At 46.8% G+C, this 22,049-nt stretch overlaps 1 protein-coding gene across 1 annotated transcript; it reads left to right on the top strand.

Annotated features, from left to right (window-relative positions):
* The first annotated feature begins 6,291 nt into the window (after nt 1–6,291).
* Nucleotides 6,292–11,363, top strand: CHCHD1 (coiled-coil-helix-coiled-coil-helix domain containing 1). The gene is made up of 3 exons (XM_078613507.1): nt 6,292–6,628; nt 9,089–9,207; nt 10,686–11,363. The coding sequence occupies exons 1-3, from the start codon at nt 6,493–6,495 to the stop codon at nt 10,833–10,835; spliced, it is 405 nt and encodes a 134-aa protein (XP_078469633.1). The 5' UTR covers nt 6,292–6,492; the 3' UTR covers nt 10,836–11,363.
* Nucleotides 11,364–22,049: the final 10,686 nt, after the last annotated feature.

The raw sequence follows: 22,049 nt of genomic DNA, 5'->3' as shown, positions 1-22,049 counted from the left end.
GTGATGAGAAGCCACTGCGTTGAGCTATCATTTGTGGCCAGGTCGCTTCTGAAAAAGAGTGGCTCAGTGGGCCTTACCTGGTAAAATAAGAAATAGTTTACAGTTTATTTGTTTTTTTACCAGAGGAAGATCTCGGAGAGCCCCTCTCCAGTGAGTTCCTCTCGAGCACGGGGCGGGAGGCGCACGCGGCTCTCTAAGGACTGCATCGTGGCTCTCTAAGGACTGCATCGTGGCTCTCTAAGGACTGCATCGTGGCTCTCTAAGGACTGCATCGTGGCTCTCTAAGGACTGCATCGTGGCGTTGTGTTTATTATGAAGGGAATACCGTCTCACCACCACAGTGCATTGCGCCTCTTGAAATATTGAGGTGGTTTTTGTTGGATTGTACCGAATTCGAAAAAAATGTCTCTTCTGGGTTATTTGTGTTTGCCGAACCCCTGCGCTGTGTGGACACAAGCGGAGGTGATTTGAGAGACGTGCTACTGATTGTAACTGTCGCACCATGACAATGAGCCGGTGACCTCGGGCATGCAAGTCCAGTGTGCCAACCACCGCACACACTGTGGTAGCATCCTGAAAAATGTAAATTGGTGAAAACAAATTCGGTTTCTCAAACATCATCGTCTCCAACGAGAATCGGGTAGCGTTGGTGGTGCTGAGTCGGTGTTGGGAACTCCACAAATTGCGTTGGCTGGGAACAGTTCATTTACACAACTAGCTATGAGATTTCCCAATGCAAGTTCAAATATCACTGTCCAAAAATTACAAATGCGTACAGTACGGCATTTAGAATACTCACAAACACTTTACATTGTACAGTGCACTAAACATGGCCACGTTTCATTCTACAAGAAGAAACATAAGCTTCCAATTCAATCATTTACCAAGTATTTAATTTATGGGCTGTTGAACAATTATAAATAATCGCTACCTAATGACCCGTTTCCATCCATCAATCAAAATGTACTGAGAAACCCCAATTTACAATCAATTGCCGTTGCTACGTGGACTAAAGTGTCACTCATTGATATACTTACAGAATCATCCGTTCCTCCACATTCTAAGCAAGCTTGCAAATGAAACGGCGTTTCTTACAGTTACATACCACAACAGCAAACCTTAATAATTTCAATTAATCAATCAGCCCGCTGTGTAATATACACACCACTACACTGGCAGCTTTCCAAGTAAGCACTTGAAAAAAAAGTCACTCCTAACCTAAAACAGATTTCCTGCATGTTCTGGCCGGGCCCGTGTGGGGGATGGACGATTTTATGCCATGGAAGAGAGTGGAACTTGATATTCACTGTGAAAATATACTGCGTTAAGTAGCGTGTGCTGTTCTAATGCATTGCTTATTTAAATCAAAGTTATGATTTAACGTGTGGCTTTAGCAATAACAGAGTACTGAAAAGTTATGTTTTTTTAATGAATGAAAAGACGATAAGAAATCTTTTCTGGGGTCAGATATTTCAGGTCAAAACTTTAGTAGTGTCATATAATTTGCAAAGCCATTCGTTCAAATGCTTCAGACTGGTAGATAAATCTGTCCTCGTTCATATAAACTGTATACCACGAGTAGAAATTTTTATGATCACAATGTACGACTAGTATTACCAGGGCTTAATCCTCACCAAATATTTTCTGGGCCACTGGTGGACTAGAGGAAGCACGTGACTAGTCGGCACAGTCACAACCAAAGGTACACTGGTGTGGTGTGCCGGGTGCGGTACTATTAACGCCTGGCAATTTCCGACATTGCTGTGTGGCATTCTAACTGTAGCTGACTCATAACCACAAGACTGTGAGTCAAACGTACTCATCATCCTTTTTGGGCAGAATAAAACAAGTATCATTTTGTGGGAACTCAACAGCGGTTGTCCAACGAAAACACTGGCCCTTGCAATAGGAATGTGTGGTGGATTGATGGCACAGTGATGAGTGCACTGATGACCTGAGTTTAATCCCTGGCTACGACTAACATCAAGTGGGAAGTGAGATCTGAACGGGTCAAACAACCTCCGCGAACTGCACAGCATGGGTGGCCTTCATCCAGCAGTGAAATGACACAATATTGTTATGATTGGAATATGCGATTTCCAGCACTGGCTAGGAATCACCAACAATAAATTATCGCCTACCCATTGGTCATTCACGGATGGCGACGCAGTCCATTTGGACCATCGGCCTCGCGAAAGCCACCAGACAAGCGGAAGTGGGCCGTGAGACCTGAGCTGTCTCGTCGCCCCAACAGTGGGCACAGCATGAACCCCGTTGGCCACCTGGGCACACTTTGAGAGCGCGGTGTTGAATGTGTGTGAACGCAGCCTTGTTTTGATGAGAGCCCCCAGTCCGTGTGGCGTGCACGCTGTAACGTGAGTCGTGTGAGCAGGGTTAATGCCCGGCCTCTCAACAGCTGTTGCCGAGTTTCTGCCACATGTGTTTTGACTCTTATTTGTGTGTGTGTATATATTAATCACGGTCAGTGAGAAAATGCCCGTAGGCTCACAGTGTCAAGCGGGCATCTACAAGCAGCATCATGGAAGGTATAATCATCATTTTCATCAAGATCCATGCATGGGCAGAGAGCCCGTCGTTGTCCACTGCACATTTCATCACTAGTTTTCACCTTTCCTGCGTCTTGTGGCAATATGCTCAAGTCGTTGCCGCATTTATTTTCTCGCACAAAGAGTCAATACGCTCCTTGAATTGATCAAAGGTTCTAAGAATTTGGGAAAAGAAACGGAAGGAAATTCTAAGGTGCGGCAGCGCCAGGGGAACAGACGGCAAGATAAGTGTTGTGGGCTGCGGTGTGGTGGTTGAACACAACAGCGTGGGTGAGATGGAACCTTCACCCTGGTAGATATTCTTAGGTTTTTTCCGGTAAAGTCACGTAGGTAAAAAAACAGCTATCGTGCTGTGACGGTTCTATCTGAAGACGGAAGCTTGTGTTGCCTCCGAAACGTCGTGATTTTTATTTTATTTTTATTTTACTTTTATTAATTTTTATTTTTATTTGTTACCTACGTGACTTTACCGAAAAAACCTAAGAATATGAATCCTTGCAGTCACGAAAGCTTCAAATCTAGAATTAATACCCTGGTAGATTATACAGTGCTCTCAGCACGAGTGGATACATTCATGAGCGAAATTCAAGGAAAGATTCCAATTGTAGTAGCGATAGAATTGATAAGGAGACGTGCAGCTTACGTCTTTATTGTATGTATGCATGTGGTGGGCCGTGCTGGCCTTAATAGGAGCTCGCTATCCGCACTTTCCCCAAGGCTACACGGGGTAGCTTTTCGTCTTCCGTGGGTATACGTGTGTACACGTGAGCGGTGGTGCAGCGGTTAGCGCTACGCTGCGCTACGAACCCGGCGAGCCGACTTCGATTTCCGCTCACGGCCAACTCCAGTGACGATGATCTGAACCGGTAACGGGCCTCCCCTAGGTCGACTCAGCCTCAAATTAGTACCTGGAGCGGTGTGTAAACATCACCACTGGGGAGACAAAGGCGGCCGGGCGTGGTGTTGGCCACCCACCCCCTTTCGCGTGCCGTGCCGGCCATAATAGGTGCACTTGCTCCAACAGTCTGCTCAGGCTATACGGGGGTGGGAGATCTTTGTCTTTGTACGTGTGAACACCTGTGTATGTGTGTGTGTGTATGTGTGTGTATGTGTGTGTATGTGTGTGTGTGTATGTGTGTGTAAGTGTGGTGTTAAGGTGCACAGGTGGCGCACACATGGGTCCAAGCTCACAGACGCGTTCGCACGCACGCAGCGTAAACAACACGTCGTCCTAAAATACATCGGTGGTGCTGCTACTGCTGCTTGCTAATTGATGTCGCCCAGCTTGGGCTGACGCGTGAGCTCGCGAGGTGCACGGCAACCACGAACGAAGGTGGTCTTCAGTCTAAGACAATGTTCATCACAAATTTTCACGGGGGGGGGGGAGGAGGGTACGTTCGCCGATAAGACATCGTCAGTGTGAGCGGTCGCCACACCATTGGAAACCATTGGGAGGTTTGACAGCATCGCGATGATGGGGTGCGTCAGGGGTCACACTTAAAGGGCCGTCCATAAATGACGTCACGCACCTAGGGGGGGGGGTCGGATATTTGTGACGATGTGTGACGAGGGGGGGGGGGTTGAGAAATGTGACGTCACATCAAAATGCGCAACTTTAAATAAATATAGACAACACGTTCTACTTAATTAAATAGACTTTTTAATAAATGTTTTCTCCTACAACATCAGAGTGCAGCGCCACATTAAATACGCACTACAATGACAATAGTTTAAAGCGATTTGAAGCATGGTTTATTTTCAAAATGGAAATATGGTTTTGGGGGGCGGGGGCAGAGCTTTGTGACGTCATATTTGAGGGGGGGGGTCTGACTTTTTGTGACGCCGTGTGACGAGGGGGGGGGTCAAAAATCGTCCAAAATCGCGTGACGTCATTTATGGACGCCCCCTTAGGTCACCAGAAGGTCCCAGAGGGCCTTGCGTTGAAGACCACTGGTCTACGAGAGATGTATCTAACTGTGTCAGGTGGGCCACGTTCAGGTCACGGCCAATTCTGACGATGCCAATGCACACACCGCCGTCGCTTCCTTGCGATAGCGAAGCTCGTATCGTGGCGTGACGGCTGGTCGCTGGGAGGTCTGGGGGGAGGAGGTATACAAAAACAATCTGGGACATATCGTCGTAAGAAATTCTCACTATCACAGAAAGAGGGGAGAACTGCACGTGAATAGATTGTCTTGAATTGCGCATTATTACACAACTGACACAAACAGGACTTGCCCCAGGAGGACCTACACATTTCCCAGGACAGCTACCTGAAAACAGTGTGATCGTGTGAAAACGAAGACAGGTGGAAATGCTGCTGGGACACTGATCAGGATGCGGCTTTGTTGAACTAACTTTACATCGTAAGTTGCCAACCGTGATAATCAGATGAACGACTCTTCTTCTCGTGTTTCCAGTGCCTTGTCCCACTGGGGCTTCATTTGCCTTTGATAATGGTGCATATAACCCAGTGTACGCACTGCCCTGTTGAGGACACCATAGTCCTACTGGAGGCTAATGGGAGGTTCATGGCTTCAATTTTAGGAGGAAAAAAAGTCCGTATCAAATGTTCAGCCTTGGGTCAAGAAGCATGTGGATAGTTTGATAACCAATGTGAAGTGATGATGATGATGGGCCAGTATTAGGCTCCCACCAAAGCAGTTCTCATCGGAGCTAGATTGGCCCATTTGGTAGAGAAAGCGCTCCTGATGAAGCCACTAAGTTACTCGATTGCTCCATCTTCTCGTGTCACCTGATAGATCATGTGGTTGCTGCAAACCAATGACAATGATCTTGGATCAAACACTGAAGGGACTGGATCCCCGTATTCTTGAACAGGGAAATTGAGTTTTCAGGTCCATACGGCGTACAGCCGTTTCAATATGGGCACAAAAAACAACCTCTTTGTTTGTGTTTCTCCCTTGTGATGAGACCTTGTAGGATGAACGTGGAGATGTTTAAGGGGCACGGGGTGATCAACAAGGTCTGAATTGGTCTGTAATAAGGTCGGCACTGATAAGGGGTTGACAGGTATGACATCTGCATTCACGAACAAACCACCACGTCATTCGTTTTAAAACCATCCTACTTGCGATCCTCCCCGAAATGTAATGAGTCCCAGCATCTCGCGTGGGGCACAGTGAACCGTTCAACTCAAGGTAAGTGATAATAAAACAGCTAAGACCCCACTTGCTTGCCCATCGCCACATATATAGCCTCTTGTTGTTGTAACATCTCTCTCGTTAGTTCAGCAGTTCCACTGCTGGATTATATTTTTACCGCCTGAGGACGACCGCTTGTGTTGCTATCGAAACGTCGTGATTTATTTTATTTTCTACCCACGTGACTTTACCAAAAGAACCAAAGAGTATGGTTTCCTGCAGTCACGAAAGCTTCAAATCAAGATAGAATGTAGTCTTTCATGTGACTTAATTTTATGTTTTAAGTACTACAAAGAATGTATTACAGTATTGCGTGCGAATGTACAATATCTGTTATTCAAGAGTTTAACAATGCTTCAATTGTTTGTTGTTGAACCTTAACATATTATAACGCTGACCCTACATGCGTTTAAATACAAAGCATTATTGTGTTCCGACTTACGAACCGTGGCCCAGGAACGTAACCCGTTCGCAAATCGAGGACTGGCCGAGATTCTCCGTGCCCACGTGACGACACTTCGCGACAAGTTTTCCCACGCAACTTTACGACACCGTGGGGGCGAGATTATTATTTCGCGACACTTCGCGACCCAACCCCTTTACGGCACTTAACATGGCGGCGCCCTTGTGATGTTGGGGTCTTGCTACGTCTCGCGTGGTTCTCCAAACCACGGCTCCTGGGCAGGCCCCTGCACTCTCCTTGCTGCCCCTTAGCTGCCCCTGCAGTCCCCTTAGCTGCCCCCTGCTCAACTCGCGGCGCCATGGCCTCCAGGTGCGCGGACATCAACGCCAGGGTGGCTTTACTGACCGCGCGTTTCTCCAAGAAGCCGCCGCTGGAGCCCAAGAGGGTCCTGGCCCTGCAGGACAAGGCCGGCTTCAAGCGCGAGGCCTTGGGCGGTGAGTGCCTCCCCTCCCCGTCTCTCTGCCCGGTCAATCCCCACGCCCCCCCCACCCGTCTCTGGGCTCCGGGACAAATGCGATGCCTGGCGGCGAGGTGATGTGTGGATTGAGCGACAGCTTTTACTCATCTCTCTGGGTTTTCTCTCTCTCTCGGCTTCACGCGATGCAGGTTTGTGGGTTAGATCGCGTACGTATAAATGTGCCGAAACCCTCCACCCGACACAGCCAATCCGTAAAGGATTTGTCACGTAAAAAAACGCCAAATAGTTACTACTTCAGCCCACCGGTGTGTTGGAGAGTGAATCCACAACACTCTACGTGTTAAGCTGCGTGTGGACTGACTTAATATTGTCCCTATGGACTTACACGCGATGCCAGGCGGCGAGTGGATGTTGAGAGCTGTGTTGAGTGTTGGGGGTGGTGGTAGGGAGGGAATGGGAAGCTTGGATGCGGGCAAGCGGCAGAAGAACGGGGGTCTCCGGACGGCAAGGTCAAAGAGTGAATGATAGAGGATGTGGTTGGAGTGCACGGTGGCGAGATGTTAACTACCTCTCCTGGTATGCAGGAAGTTGTGGATTCGATCCCAACCCTGACGCTTGCTGCTGTATATTTTGAGTTTGCGGTGTCTCTCCGTGGTCGCGTATATATTTTTTTGCTCTGGGTCCTTTAGTTTTTCCCTCCACATAAAAACATGCTTTTAGATTATTTATGCTGCTATACATTTACATATGATAAGCCACTTCGTCGAGTGATCATTTGTGGCCAGGTCGCTTTACCTGGTAAATAAAATAGTGTTGGTGTGTGTTAGTGTCTGGGTAACGCTGCCGGAATGGAATTTTTATCTTCGCCGTCGTCATCATGATTGCTGCCAATTCTGTCGTGATGACCATAATTATCGGCATTTCTATTGGTTATCGCTGTTATATTCTTTGGGTCCTTCGGTAAAGTCACGTAGACTTTACCGTGACTTTACCGAAAGACCCAAAGGATATTAATTCCTGCAGTCACGAAAGCTTTAAGTGAAGATTTATCGCTGTTATGTGGATATCATCACGGTCTATATCATGACTGTCATCGTCGTCATTGCTTTTGTCGTCACTATCATCACTTCATAGTCATCACAGTAATAATTATGGACAATGATAGTCAGAGGTATCGTCATCATCAACCGCATTGTCACCAATATACCCTGGAATAGTGACAAATCAAAGCATCTCTAACTCAGAAACATATACATAACGGTTAAAAACCACACGTGGTACAATCTCGCGAGGCGGATGTCGTTTCAAGAAGAAATGATCTGAATTCATAAGATGTGATACATCGAAGCGAGGGGAGTTCAGATACATTTGACTCACGGTGCCTATAAATACAGTATTTGTCTACCCGGGGGTATTGGTGTTGCCCCAGTTGAGAGGGCACTGTGTTTCATCACTGCCTCCCCTCTCCGTTGTGATGTCATTCATACTACATTATACAAAAAAAAGTTTTGCTGGCTGACTTCATGCTTGGACTCCTGTATGGCTGACTGGCGCGCAAGTTCGCGTGCGCGGTAGTGACGTCATCCACATTCCAAAGGGTTTTTCTGGGTTCGTGCCTTGTGTTGACACACCCCCACCCTCCACCCCCACCCTCCACCCCGGCCGTATATCCCACGCAAATGGGCAGGCAGTGTTCGTATTTTAAAAACAATGTTTAGAAAACACCGCAGTGTACAAACAAATTGAAAGTACATACATTCAGAATATTTATACTGGAGGAATCCAATAAGCTATAAAGTTCGGCTGTCGCAATTTTCACCTGAAGACGATGGCTTGTGTTGCTATCGAAACGTGATTTATTTTGTTTTATTTCTACCTACGTGACTTAACAAAAGAACCACAGAGTATGGATTCCTGCAGTCACGAAAGCTTCAAATCTAGATGATAAAGCTCTTGTTCACAGATGTCCAGTATGGGGGGGTCAGCACGTTACAACAACAAATAATACGTCAACAACGATAGGATTGCTTAGCATAGGAAAGGTAAGCAAATCTCAAAAAAACATACATTACAAATATGTGCTTGTATCTTCACCAGACTGGGTTAGTATGTGCATGTCCCTTACAAGTGCATAAACCTACAAGAAAAAGAGGGAAGGTTACAGGGACATTGAGGGCATTGGAGGGACATTGTGGTGTGGTCAGTGCCAGTTGGTGAAAGAAGCAACAGAGTTGCAGAAGCACAGTTCGAGGGTGGGGGAGGCACAATACCGAGAATCATAATTACGACATTTAGTTATGGCCCAGTGCAGTGTAGTGAAATGGCAACCCAGATCTGATGAATCATTGTCAATATTTCTGATAATTTATGTCACATATGTTCCAGATATGTCATTCGCAAAAAAAACGTTAATCCAGACCTTAAGCTCTGGGACTTCATGCCGATGCCAATCGCTTTTGCTGTGTGTTTATTACAGAGGCGACGTGCATCACGGAGATGATGCTGCTCATGGCATGCTGGAGGCTCAACAACTTTACTGACTCGCCGTGCTCCAGCGAGATCAGGGCCTTCTCCAACTGCTCTTCCAAGACGAAGGTAGTGACACGGCGTCCGTCATTCTGGTCGTTTAAATAAAAATGTAGTGATACTTTTGCAATAAAAAATCTACTTTGCAATCACATAGGAATTACATTCATAAAATATGTATAATACTCTACAGTAGACCATTGGTTAACAGTGACATTGGTTAATGGTTTTTCGGTTAACGTTTCGCCTCCCATAGGACCCCATGGTTTCGACTAGCGTTAACATTTTGACTAGCGGTAATGTGTTTACGTGACGCACGCGGGCGCCAATTTCAGCCAATCCGAGCGCTCGGAAGTGAGCTCAGCATGGAACGGATTAAAAACGTTAACCGAGGGACTACTATAATCGGTATTTAACTTTTCTTTCTAAATCCACTGCTGGATGGACGCCTTTAAAAGCATTTCGTATATAGTGGGGGTTTTGACGGTAGTTCACGATGCAGGTGAGTTTGGGGGGTTGTATGTATGTACGTATGTAGAACTTCTTTTGCACCGTACATAGCCAACCGTGCTATTCGGAGGTGCGGTTAGTTGAAGGTGGGTACCGCTAGCGATTCAGATATCGCTTGCCATTGATGTTAGCCATGGCCAAGGCAGAACAGAGGTTTGCCGGCGTCATAGCGGGGCGACGCCACCGTTCCTGGCAGAGTCGCCCTTGAAAAAGAGCTTCTTAGCTCAGAATCAGAATATTTATTGATACTGGAGGAATGTGATGAGCTTTAAAGCCCTTTTTCACAGATGTCCAGTAGGGGAAGATCAGAACGTTACAATAACAAACAGTACACAAACATGATAGTAGTGCAGAGTTCAAGCTCAATGGGGCTTTACTCTGGAAATGAATTTCTCATTCTTCATCAGTCCTAATCTCTCTACTGTTAAAGGAAGGCAAAATGCACGCAACGCATACAAATCCAAAAATGTATTTGTTAAGCGCACTATTTGACGCGTGTATTGTGAGCGCAGGAATAGATTTGTATCGATCGATCTAGACAACTGTACACGTCAAGTCACCATCTCCATCTGAAGAAATCTTGCGGGGAGCAAATTTGGTGGCGTGGGGGGGGAGAGAAAAGGAGGCAAGTGGGTGAACTGCTGAGTCTCAGTCGGTTGTCCTATCACGTTGGTTGTCAGTGATGTCGCTTGTCAATCATGTTGGCGTACTTCGATTTAAAGCTTTCGTGATAGCAGGGATTCATATTCTTGGTTCTTTCGGTAAAGGCACGTAGAAGGGAAATAATAAAATAATATAAAGAAAACAATAACGTTAAGAAAAAAACGCCACTTTTTCAAAAAAATTCTTGCTGTGGTTTTCACACCTGATGATGATTGCTTGTGTCGAAACGTCGTGAGAATTTTATTTTATTTTTATTTTATGATTTCCCTTCTACGTGACTTTACCGAAAGAACCAAGAATATGTTGGCCTACCTTTGGCGGAGCTGCGTGCCGGCGTCGTTGACGCGTGAACAGCTTCCGCTTCTCTCTCACAGGCGCAGTTGAAGGACGAGCAGGACAGCGGGAAGCGTACCCACAGCATGATGAGTCAGAAGCAAGCCAACGCTCTCCTCTCACGCTTTCCCATCAAGGCAAACGTCAGGCGAGGCAGATTCTGGGATCTGGCATCTTCGCAAAAGTCTTAGTCCCCCGATATACACCACGACAAGTTTGAGGTGCGACCAGCCTTTTATTTTACGAGGTGGCAATGGTATTCATCAGTCCAACATTTTCCCAGCATTGCGATAAGTTTATTGACGTTGAATGAGGTTCTGCTGGAATACGGTGATGTCACCTTGTAGGTATGCAATGATGCATGGCTTAAAAAATATAGATTCTTAGGCATGTGATGTACGCCTAAAACCATCTGTGAAATCATCTATTGTTATTCAAGAACATGCAGATGAAGCCGATGTTGCATCGTGGCTCATGGAACAAACAGAACTGGTACACGACAGGAAAATGAGAAACATTACAAACGAGGCAGTAAAAATCAGACATCGTGATCCCCAAATCATAGCCATTTTAATTTCTGGGGAGTAAATGGTGACACGTTTATGGCCTTGTATTTAAATAATTAGGCACATGTGTAGAGATATGGTGAGTTCTGTGCGATGGCGGAAGTGATGCTGGTCAAATTTGTTGTGCACTATAATAAAGGCATTCTCTTACAATACAGCGTTGTAATGTTTTTTAGACCGTAAATGATAATGCCTTAGGATTTTGTGTGACACAGAGCCTAAATACCCGAGTCACTTTTTTGTTCCAACAATAATCGGTCCAAAATGTTGTCGAATTATATTTTCCCATAGTTTTGGAGAAGAAGAAAAATCTTAATAATAATCTTACATTGGTGAAATAAGTGAACGTAAATGTCGAAGCAGTCGTTGCAAACATTACCATCGTTTAGTCACCGAGCCACACTGCACGGACGGTTTGAGTTAATGAAAGGGGCGAATCTAAATATTACCCGTCACATTCTTAATTAACATTGCCCAAGAAAATAATGTCCACAGTTGGTGGTCCAAAGACCACATTTCGTTGCCTTTATTCCCTGTCTACAAATGGAAATTTCCCAAAAATGTCAGATTGGTTTTCTATATTTTTAATGTTATAAGTCAATGTAAGAGGAGTGTCAGTTTGGTTTATCGTTTGTGCTTTTGCACCTCCGACACTGCCCTTTCCAAACGTTACGGTCAGTGGATATGGCCGTTTTGAAGTGTACACGTTTAAACCCACGTCGAATTACGTGTTACACTTTACATTTGTCTATTGCAAGTTATTTCAGAGGTGAATAAGGTTGTTTGCAACGTCATTCAAGTTGGTTACTTGTATGTGTATACAGTATTGTATACTTGTACGTAGTTGTGTTTGCTGTAAAAAACACATTAAACCTTAAAAATAACCATACAAGTCTCACCAACTTCATACTTTTTTTATTCTGTCTGCCTGTATTTAATAAATGTCAATTAAGGATGGCATTAAATAGATAAAATAAGTGGCCGATGATTTTGAAATCAATCTCGATTAAGGCTCAATATGTTTTTAAGGACGTCCGACTTGTTCCACCCAGGATTTTTGGATAATTCATGGAGCCTGCAGTGACCCCATGCATATAGGAGGATGCACTTCACAGCATGATTCTACTACTACTACTACAGTCATAGGTCACTGCAGATGGGTGCCTCGTGAATTGTATTGCTCCATCCCTGTGTGATTCACCAACCCCAACTAGATGTTGCTGGCTCCAACACGTGTTGACCTCTCTTGTATATGTGGCTTATCGAAAGTCTTCCTGCATATTCGGAGTTAACAACAATCTCCAAATACAAACGTTTGAAAAGCTAGCTTCAAAAACTTAAAATGTTTCCATATTTTGAGAAACACAACGCAGAAGATCGATGGGTTTAACCTTCCACGAAGCTCATGGTCCACCCTAAGCCGCATCTGCACAAACCATGGCAGATTCGGATGCCTGGTGCACAAATAGAAAATTAAAAACTCTGCAGTGTGCGACTGTGGTCATCCAGAACAGACCGTACAACAATATAGCGACGAATGCCCAATCCACAAATACGGAGGACACGTCACGGTGATACACTACTCCGCTGCTCCTGATGCGGTTCTTTGGCTTGACCACCTGAATGTGAAATTGCAGTCGTCGCTCTGCATCTACATCAGCCGTACGAAAGAAGAAGATATTTTGAGAAGCCGAAATTATAAAATGTTTCGTTTTCTACTTTTTAGTGCAGACCGGAGGAGAGGTGGCCCAGTAAGTTAGTGCAATGTTTGAATAGACTCCCTCAATCTTCACCAGTGGCTTATGAGGAGTGGGGGAGGCCTTCATCCAGCAGTTGATTGACAGCTATATATAGTTTTTTTTAAATCATACACTGAACTATAATTGTACCATGTGTGAGCTTTGTAGTTTCTAAAACATCACTAGGATTTATGTCCACTAGTAACAACTGTTTATATTTTACATAATATCCTGGGTGCTGGTAACATTTTTGTTTATTTGTTGGTGCTGTAGGCATTAAGTGTATCCATCTAGTATACATTTGAGGGCCATTCATTTGGCTGGACACATTTATAGTCATGCGAGGCACATGATCAGTGTAATCTGATGTAGTTTTAGTTTTTTTTACGGTAGAGGAAGGCGAGTCCGTTGTCTTCTTGCATGATGCAATTTGTCACCTTGGATAGAGAATAGGGCATTTTGACCCATGCTGCAGCACTGCCAGGGGAAACAGATGCGTCCTTATTACCTGCTTGGAATGCGCTTATGCACTGATTTCTTATAATCATCGTCATCACGATCCTTGGGCAGATAGCCTGTAGGTTGCTTATACCCCAATCGCTATGCTTATCTTCGGGGTCCTATTTAACCAAGTGCATCTTGAGACTAGGAGCAGGTCTTGAAGGACTGGTATTGAACTTTACAGCAGCTACGCGATCTGGTGGATGGAAGAATGCCATGGTGAAGTGTCGTTGCATCAATAGGTTTGGCCAAGATGACCTCTTGATCTTGTGGTCGAGGTTGCCAGGGCTGAGTTTGAATCAAGTGTAGTTCGTTAGAAGTCATAGCGCAGTCACCAATGACTGCACATAATCCCATTACATTTTGTATTTGTATTTTCACTTAATTTGGCAAAAAATTCCAGTCCTGAGAAACATTTCAGTTTGACTGCTATGCTATGAATATTTATATCATGGGCTACAGGAAAGTGCACAGCCCACAGCTTGGAGAAGTGTTCGCTTATAGGGATCTCAGAAGTAGTTCTGTGGTGTCCCATTTTGTGGGCCATTCTCCAGCGTGGGGTAGCACTGTTCTTTTCAGAGTTACGAATGGACATTTCTTCATCTCACGACGAAGCCAGGGGAATCGATTGTGGCTTGTGGTTTCGAACATTCTTCCATTAGGCGCAACCCAACATTTTAAACACATTCCTGCGGAGGGAGCTGGTAGGAACGTTGGGCTGCTCGGTCAATGGTCAGGGTCAACGGCGGCGTGGTGTATTCCACAAATATGGCCGACTGTAAGGGCGGGCACAAGCCGGCGTGAGTAGGTTAAACGTTGAGTTTTATAAGGGCACCACGGGGTGACCAGCCCCTCCCCACCCAGCCCCACCCCTCCCAACCCCCACCCAGCCCCACCCTCCCCACCCAGCCCCTCCCCACCCAGCCCCTCCCCACCCAACCCACCCTCCCCACCCAGCCCCTCCCCACCCTCCCTACCCTCCCCTCTCCACCCAGCCCGACCACTCCCATTTTTGGATGCACGACGGACGGACACAATAATCCCCTGTGGGCTGGTGGAACCAGGTGGTTCCTACCAGTATGAATCAAGCTATTCCTTCATGAATAAGTATATTTTGGTCGTCTGTAAACTTGGCAGAGTGCTCAATCAGTTCATATACAGGGTGCTTCAAAGAAATGTGAACACTGCTGAGAATTTGCAACAACGCCACAAGAAATGTGCCTCCGGGCTCTGGAGACTACCTGGAGAAAATTCTAGGCACGCGTTGACGATGATGGCGAAAAAGTGTAGACTCTTTGACTTTTTGAAGCCTTTAACATTACATTTGTTATCATGTTACAGTGTATTTATTATCCGTTCTTTTTACAAGAAAAACGATAGTCCCATATAAGTGTTAACATTTTTTTGAAGCACCCTGTATTAATTTCCTGGTCAAGGATCTAGTCGGCCCATGACCCTTCTTTTGGTTGCTAGAATGAGTGCCACTTTTATCGAGTGGCTACCCTTTGGAGGCACGAGTCCTGCCATTGGGATGTCAAAATCCCATCGCTGAATCCGTGGCCGCCACTGGAGATTAGCGCTGCTGTTGACGGTCGGGCACGGTTGACTTCACTCGTGGTTTTAGGAGCGCTTCGCTCGAAGCGTGTCCACGATTGTTGAGTCCACAGCCGTCGCGGTTTTGTTGTAGTGACACATAAATTGTATCCGTTTACCTAACAGGCATAGCTTAGTAGCTAACACGTGTTTGGCAGAGCTGCCGTTTGCAATAGCCCAATGTTTTGTCAGTGTATACAGGCACACACACACGCGTAGCAGTTGTTCAAAAACAACATTTTATAAATCGAGTCTTGTATGTTGCACAGAAGTGAGAGTGTCCCCCCTCCCATGCTCTGGTGAGGCACATATCTCCATTCATGGCTCAGAGCCAGCGGTGGAGATTCCACGTTCCCATGGCTGAGGCTAGTGTTTAAAAGTGGCACTTGATTTACACTCGTACCATATACCGGTACTTATAGTCCCGCGAGGCACATCGTTTGTCATGACATTCTAAGTCGAGGGCCCTTAACTAAAATGATTACAACCAGCACTCTAATAACATAATAAATTACGGGCTTTTGTTAATCCAGACCTGGATGTAAGCCTCCCCGTGCCATGTCGGTCACGTGCGCTGTTTGAACAAACTTCGCCAGGGCATTAAAGGTTTCGCCCGTGGTGGGGATAATGAGATGTATTGAAGTGACTTTGGAAATAGTTCTGTGGACTTCATCTTCCGCAGTAAGTCTGAGCATTTGTCAGCGTTCACTCTTGTGATTCCAGACCTTCGCAAAATGCGCTCTTATCACTCCACTTTAAGTCTGTTGCAAAAGTGGCTCAGACTCCAGGATGGATCCCGAACATCTGCTGCCGGTAACTGGGTCCCAGGTCTTTGGTCCGGAGATCCTGGTAAGGCGGCACTGGCCGTATCGCTGTTTATTTTTACTCGTGTTTTCGTGATTTGCTAACCTTGCATATAATTTTCACTGCTATCGTGTGTTGGTGTTGTTTGTTGTAACTTTCTGACCCACCCCTCCTGGACGTCTGTGAAAAAGAGCTTCATAGCTTATCAGATTCCTCCGGGTATAAATACATATTCTGAAAAATATTCTGATGTTTGTATGCAGGTACAGCTCCAGATTCACCGTAGGCTGTGGTTCATAGCCGGCATCGATTGGGGTATGTTGAGGCTGGTACGGCACATTATAAAAACTATAAACTATTATTTTATTAATTTAACCAGGTAAGGCTCACTGAGCTGCAATACAGCTCTTTTTTACACGCTTTTATTTAACTCACTCTGTTGTATCCTCACATATTGTAACTCAATTTTAACCCACTTCCCAATGTGGTATCGACTGCAAACTTGGTATACGTATGTTATACTGATGACAACACTATATTCTATCATTAAAAATAAAAATATATTTTTTTAAACATTATTTTTTATATGTTATGTTTCGGCTTGGGTCTAATTGTCCACGCTCAACTCACGTTGGCTGTAAATCACCACGGCCCCTTACGTTATGGCAAGCTTCGGGGCCACTTCCTGGAGTCGTGGAGTTCTGCCATTACTCGTACGGTACATTTCATTAAAGAGTGTTTAAAAAAAAAGTATTTTTAAATATTATTATTCAGAAGCGACCTGGCTATCACAAATGATAGCTCAACGAAGTAGTGGCTTTATCACGTGGGGAATTTAGCGAAGCCAAACACATTGCCCTGCGAGATGGAATGGAGCGAATTGATGCAGACTCGTCGATGAGTAGGTTGTTCTCGAACATGTGGTTCAGCGCTACTCGAGAGAGAGACACCCACACGGACGTTTCTTTGAATAACGAGCGACACGACGCTGATAGCAGATTTAGAATAAATTATGGGTGAAGGAAAAAGTCAGTCTTGTAAACCCAAACATTCTAACATTAAACACAACGCTGTTCAAAACCCTAGGATGAATCGTGTGCTCTTTTGTAATGCAAACGTAGATTTATTTTATTTTATTCGAGCTTAGCTGTGCTGTGGGTACGTTGGTCGCGCGTGATTCAATCAGGTCGTGAATTCATTTTCCTGCCAAGTATTGACTCGGCACATCGTCATCATCCCAGGGCTGATCAAACATTTCCAGGAGCAAATGTAGACCTGTTACAAACGAGGTCGATCAAAGGACAAATCGGCCAATAATGTAATCACATGGGCCATCGACAGAACGCCGGCTGGACCAAGTATATCACATTGCATCGGAGAGAAAGGCGCAGAGGGCCTTCATCTACACGTGGAGAGCCTTCATCTACACGTGGAGAGCCTTCATCTACACGTGGAGAGCCTTCATCTACACGTGGAGAGCGTCAATCCGCTGCTTTCACGCTGGTCTCAGAAAATGGCAAACGAAGAAGTTGATTCCTGGAAGCAAACGGTGGGCGGCAAGGCTGTAAGCAGCTACATGCGTCTGATGGGAAGATCTCCCAACTGATGGCACAAGACCGTGACACGCGGAAGGTTTGAGTTGTCACCCGTGTGTCGGTGATGTGGGACGGACCGAGTAAGTGAGCGAGCAAGATTTAAACCACTGCATCGCCATGGATCGATGTTGCTCTGGAAACGAAACAAATTACTCCCAATTGTTTTTGGGTTTGTGTCCGTCTTTGCTATGGGAGAGATTACAAAAGATGCCGTCCTCGCTGTCTTACTTAAGACAGCGAGCGGGGCTTGCTGTGGCGCCGTGCCGCCGTGCCTGGCGACAGCATTTTGATTTAACACCAAAAATAAAACATTGTGCTCATCAGTATTTACGGCATCCTATTATTAAACGCATAATGGGGTTTTGTCTCTCTGTCTATTCTAACTCTCCTTGCGGTGTGTGAAGTGTGCAGGACTTGGATATTCGGAGCCGCTTGGTCTCGCCAGAACCACTTGGGCACGACTTGTATTTGTGGGTGTGTGGGGTGTGTGGGGTGTGTGGGGGGGGGGCTGAGTAGTGGGGAGCCGTAGTGTAGTCTAGCGGTTCGTGTACTGCACTTTATTCACATACGTGCTTGTGTACCACGTGTGTGTGTGCGTTGCGAATGTGGGGAGCGGTCGTCTTCACGTTTAGCGCGTTGCGCTAAGAAACCGGCAACCCAAGTTCGTTTCCCACTCACGGCCAACACCAGCGACGATTATCTGAACCGATCGTGGGCCTCCCCTAGGTCGAGTCAGCCAAAAATGAGTACCTGTTGCGGTGTGTAAACATCGCCACGAGGAAGACAAAGGCGGCCGGGCGTGGTGTTGGCCACCCACCCCCTCGTGTGCCGTTCCGGCCTTCATAGGTACTTGCTAACAGCACTTGCCCCAACCATCAGTTTCAGGCTATACGGGGGATCTTTGTCTTGTGTATGTGTACATGTGGGCGAGCGGTGACGTGGTTAGCACCCGAGTTGAATTCTTGCTCATAGCGAACATCAGTGGAGATGATCCGAACTGTTCCTGGACTTGCCCCGCTGGGTTCACTCTGCTTCCAACGAGAACCTGGGGCGGTGTGCAAGCTCCGCGGGCCGGGTGCGATGCTGGCCACACCGCCCCTTTCGTCGTATGTTTTCCAGCCTTAATAGGTGCTCGCCAACAAACCCTTCTTGCCCCAACGGTCTGTGTAACGCTCCGCGGGGAACCTCTTGTGTTTGTTTCCGAACGTGGCGGCGTGTATTTTCGTGGATGCGAAAATGTGCGTGATGTATTTGTCTTTATTCCTGCCTTGCTGTTTTGCTCTTCGCTATAAACAACATCGAAAGGGGAGGTTGTAAATTAGGTGGAAAGGAACAGCGCAGCTTAGCCTGGAGCCGAGGGGTCATGAGCTCGCAGAGGAAAGCGTCCCCTCTCTCACGCGATTCAACCAAACGGGAGCCAGTTGAGGTGCGTTCTCTTCGGGCTTAGGGGCGGAGGGGCATCCTGGGAATACCGTGGTCATGTACCCGTTTTGGTAAGGCTCTGTAACAAAAAAACCCCGATCTTGTCTTTGATATGCCGTACGGTTTAAGACCCAGATCTCCCTTGCAAAAAAAAAAATGGCACTTTTAGTCTTAATGGGTTCCTTACGTGTTGCAAAGGAAGACTCGAATTACAGCGACTCGCTGACCTCCTAAGACTGATAAGTAATCACGACAAAAACCGTACCACTCACCTCGCCTAAATAGTCAACTTGATTGATGCCGCCTTTGGTCACACACGTACGTGCACAGCCCTCATCAATCCACTGCCGGGTGAAGGCCCGCACGGGTCGGTTAAGGTGGGGAGCATATATACGGTGGCATAGTACAGTACAACAATGGATTTTGCTGCACTGCCTCCCGCTGCACACCACAACGTGACAACATTCGCCGTGTGTGTACAACCGCGTCATCCCACCGAGTCGCTAAAACGATAAGTGCTACTTTTGCTGATGTGCACAGAACTTAGTTCTATGACGAGGTCAGCCGTGACATTGGAACGTGGAATTTCCCACCATCGGGCTCGCGGTCGCCGTGGAGGTGAGCGCAGCGCCTTTGATTCATAATAGAAAGGTTTTTTTTGCGGGGGGGAGTTAGATCTAATATATAAATGTGTCCGTTAAACCCGCCACCACCCGACACAGCCAACTAGTAAGGTTTGTCACGTAAACAGAACGTGCCAATTCGTTGCAGAGTAAACACAAAATAATTAAAATTCGAGTGTTGGAATTGTTAATGTTTGTTTACACACCCGTGTGCTGAACTACTCACGAATTGGCACGTTTTGTTGACGTGACAAACCTCACGAATTGGCTGTTTCGGGTGGTGGCGGGTTTAACGACACATTTATATTGATGCAGTCTAACCCAAAAATCTCTATTATCGATAATATTGATCGCGAAAGCCGTGTTAATTCCTTTGATTGCTTGAGCGAGAAGACATCGACGATTATTAATGGTAAATGAGACAACCTTACTGCAGTGCTCAGTCTCTCCTCTAGCCCCCAATCGAGTCGAGACACTCCTCACTGCCTTCAACATTCACGATGATCTTGTCTCTCTGTCTCTCGGTCTCTTTGTCTCTCTCTCTCTCTTTGCGTCTATCTGTGTCACTCAAGGTCCCTCCACGGACTCGGCCTGGCGACCTGCGCACTCTCATCTCACTCTAGTCCCCCTCCACGATCTCTCTGCTGCAGCAACCAAGACCTGCTGCTGTCTTGAAGTCCCCGAGTCAATCTCCGTTCCATCGGAGGTGGGGGTCCCTCTCCGCTGGCTCACCTCGGAAGTCAGAATCTCCATCCTTGTGGCTCTCTTTTCAAGTTCAGGCTTGAGGTCTTCCTCTTCTCCTCTGCCCATGACTGACCATTTCTATCTCTTCAAATGCATTGATCATGACGGAAATCATCATTCCCAGGACACCGCTCTCCCGAACCTGCCTCCGTCGCTTTACCGTGAAGTGAGCCTCATCTTCCCCCACGATCTTAGAACGCGCACGCCTCTCTCACTGCACGGCGTCTCGAGACGCGATGGCCTTGGGGCACTCTACGTCTGGCATTGCATTGTCACGCACGCGCGCACCCACGTTTAATGCGCGCGACATGAACCCCGCTGTCGTTGCGGTAACATCTGGATTTCGCGGTGGCTAAGAACCCAGGACTTTTCATTTTAATGGCCGCACGTTTTTACGCAAGAACAAAAAGAAATGCGAGAGGGGAGGTGGGTGGGGGGGGGGTAGAGGAGCAAAGTCAGCCAGGGTCATGCGCAGGACTCAAGTTTGCCAATGCGAGAGGCGGCTGCAACCGCAGGACTCTGCGTCGTTCTGCCAGCTGGCTCCGTGCGATTTTGCCCGCGGTGAGACTTCACCTTAAGGCGCGCGCACACACGCACTTGTACAGTGCATTTACATTATAAAGGCAAAGATCCCCCGTGTAGCCTGAACAGACTGTCGGGGCAAGTGCTGTTTGCGAGCACCTATGAAGACCGGCACGGCGCACGAGTGGCAATGATGTTTTACACACCGCACCAGGTACTCAGTTGAGGCTGAGTCGACCTCGGGGGAGGTCCAGGACCGGTTTAGATATCCGGTCGATGATGTTGGCCGTGAGCGGGAATCGAACTCGGGTCGCCGGGTTCGTAGCGCAGCGTAGCGCTGACCGCTACACCGCCGCTCCCCACACTCGCACGCACGCAGCACGACAAACACGTGTGTGAGTAGCAATGCCGATGACCAAAAAACATCACTCGGTAGACCTCAGAAGCTGAGCAAAGTTTTGAGCTTGGACAATGCCCTGGACGGGTGACCACCGTGTAGTCTAACAAGAGGTGGAGTCGGCTGCTGCGGGGAGCTGTGTTATCACCAGAGGGTTGGGGTGAGATGCAGCAGAAATACAGGACAGTAATCCCTCGTTTAACGCGGTAGTTGCGAGGAATTGCTGCATGTATACTGGATAGGCATGAATAATAAATGAAGACTACACAGGTGTCAATCACTTTCGCACCATGAAATCAGCCTGCAGTCATCGCATTGCGGGACAGAGAGAGATGGGATGAGGGTACGTCAAGCGCGTACTCTGTCGTTCCGCGTACTGAATCGCACCGCTCAGACGCACAGCTCAAGAAAGTAGTTCGTCATCGACCGCTCAGAAACTGCGTTATAACAAGTGTGCGCGTTCCGCGTTATAACAGTCGCGTTCCGTGTTATAACGGGCGCACATTCCTCGTCATAACGGTGCGAATTCTGCGTTATAACGATGCGCGCGTAACGCGTTGTGCGAAAAGTGTTCCCGAACACAAGAACCATCCATAGATTAATTATCGGGGTAAGAGCTGTGTAGTTAGTATGACTTTGCACATGAGGTGGTGGTTTGGCCAACACCACGTAAGTCTGACCGCCTTTGTCTCCCTCGTTCTGATGTTTACACACTCCACGTCAGCTGCCACACTCATCTAACACCGAGTCAAACTGTGTAACCTTCGCCAACCCGTACTGATCAGCGTGGGGAAGTATGGTCAGATCATCCTCCAATGCCTGCACGGCATGGGAAGGCCCTCATCCAGCAGTGCATTGGCAACAACAAAACGCGCCGTGCATGTTACATTTGTGCAGTT

Source organism: Lampetra planeri, chromosome 41 (assembly GCF_965212315.1).
Source record: "Lampetra planeri chromosome 41, kcLamPlan1.2.h2, whole genome shotgun sequence".
Classification (NCBI taxonomy): Eukaryota; Metazoa; Chordata; class Hyperoartia; order Petromyzontiformes; family Petromyzontidae; genus Lampetra; species Lampetra planeri.
Note: the sequence above shows the minus strand (reverse complement) of the source record. Positions and strands in the feature narration are given on the sequence as shown.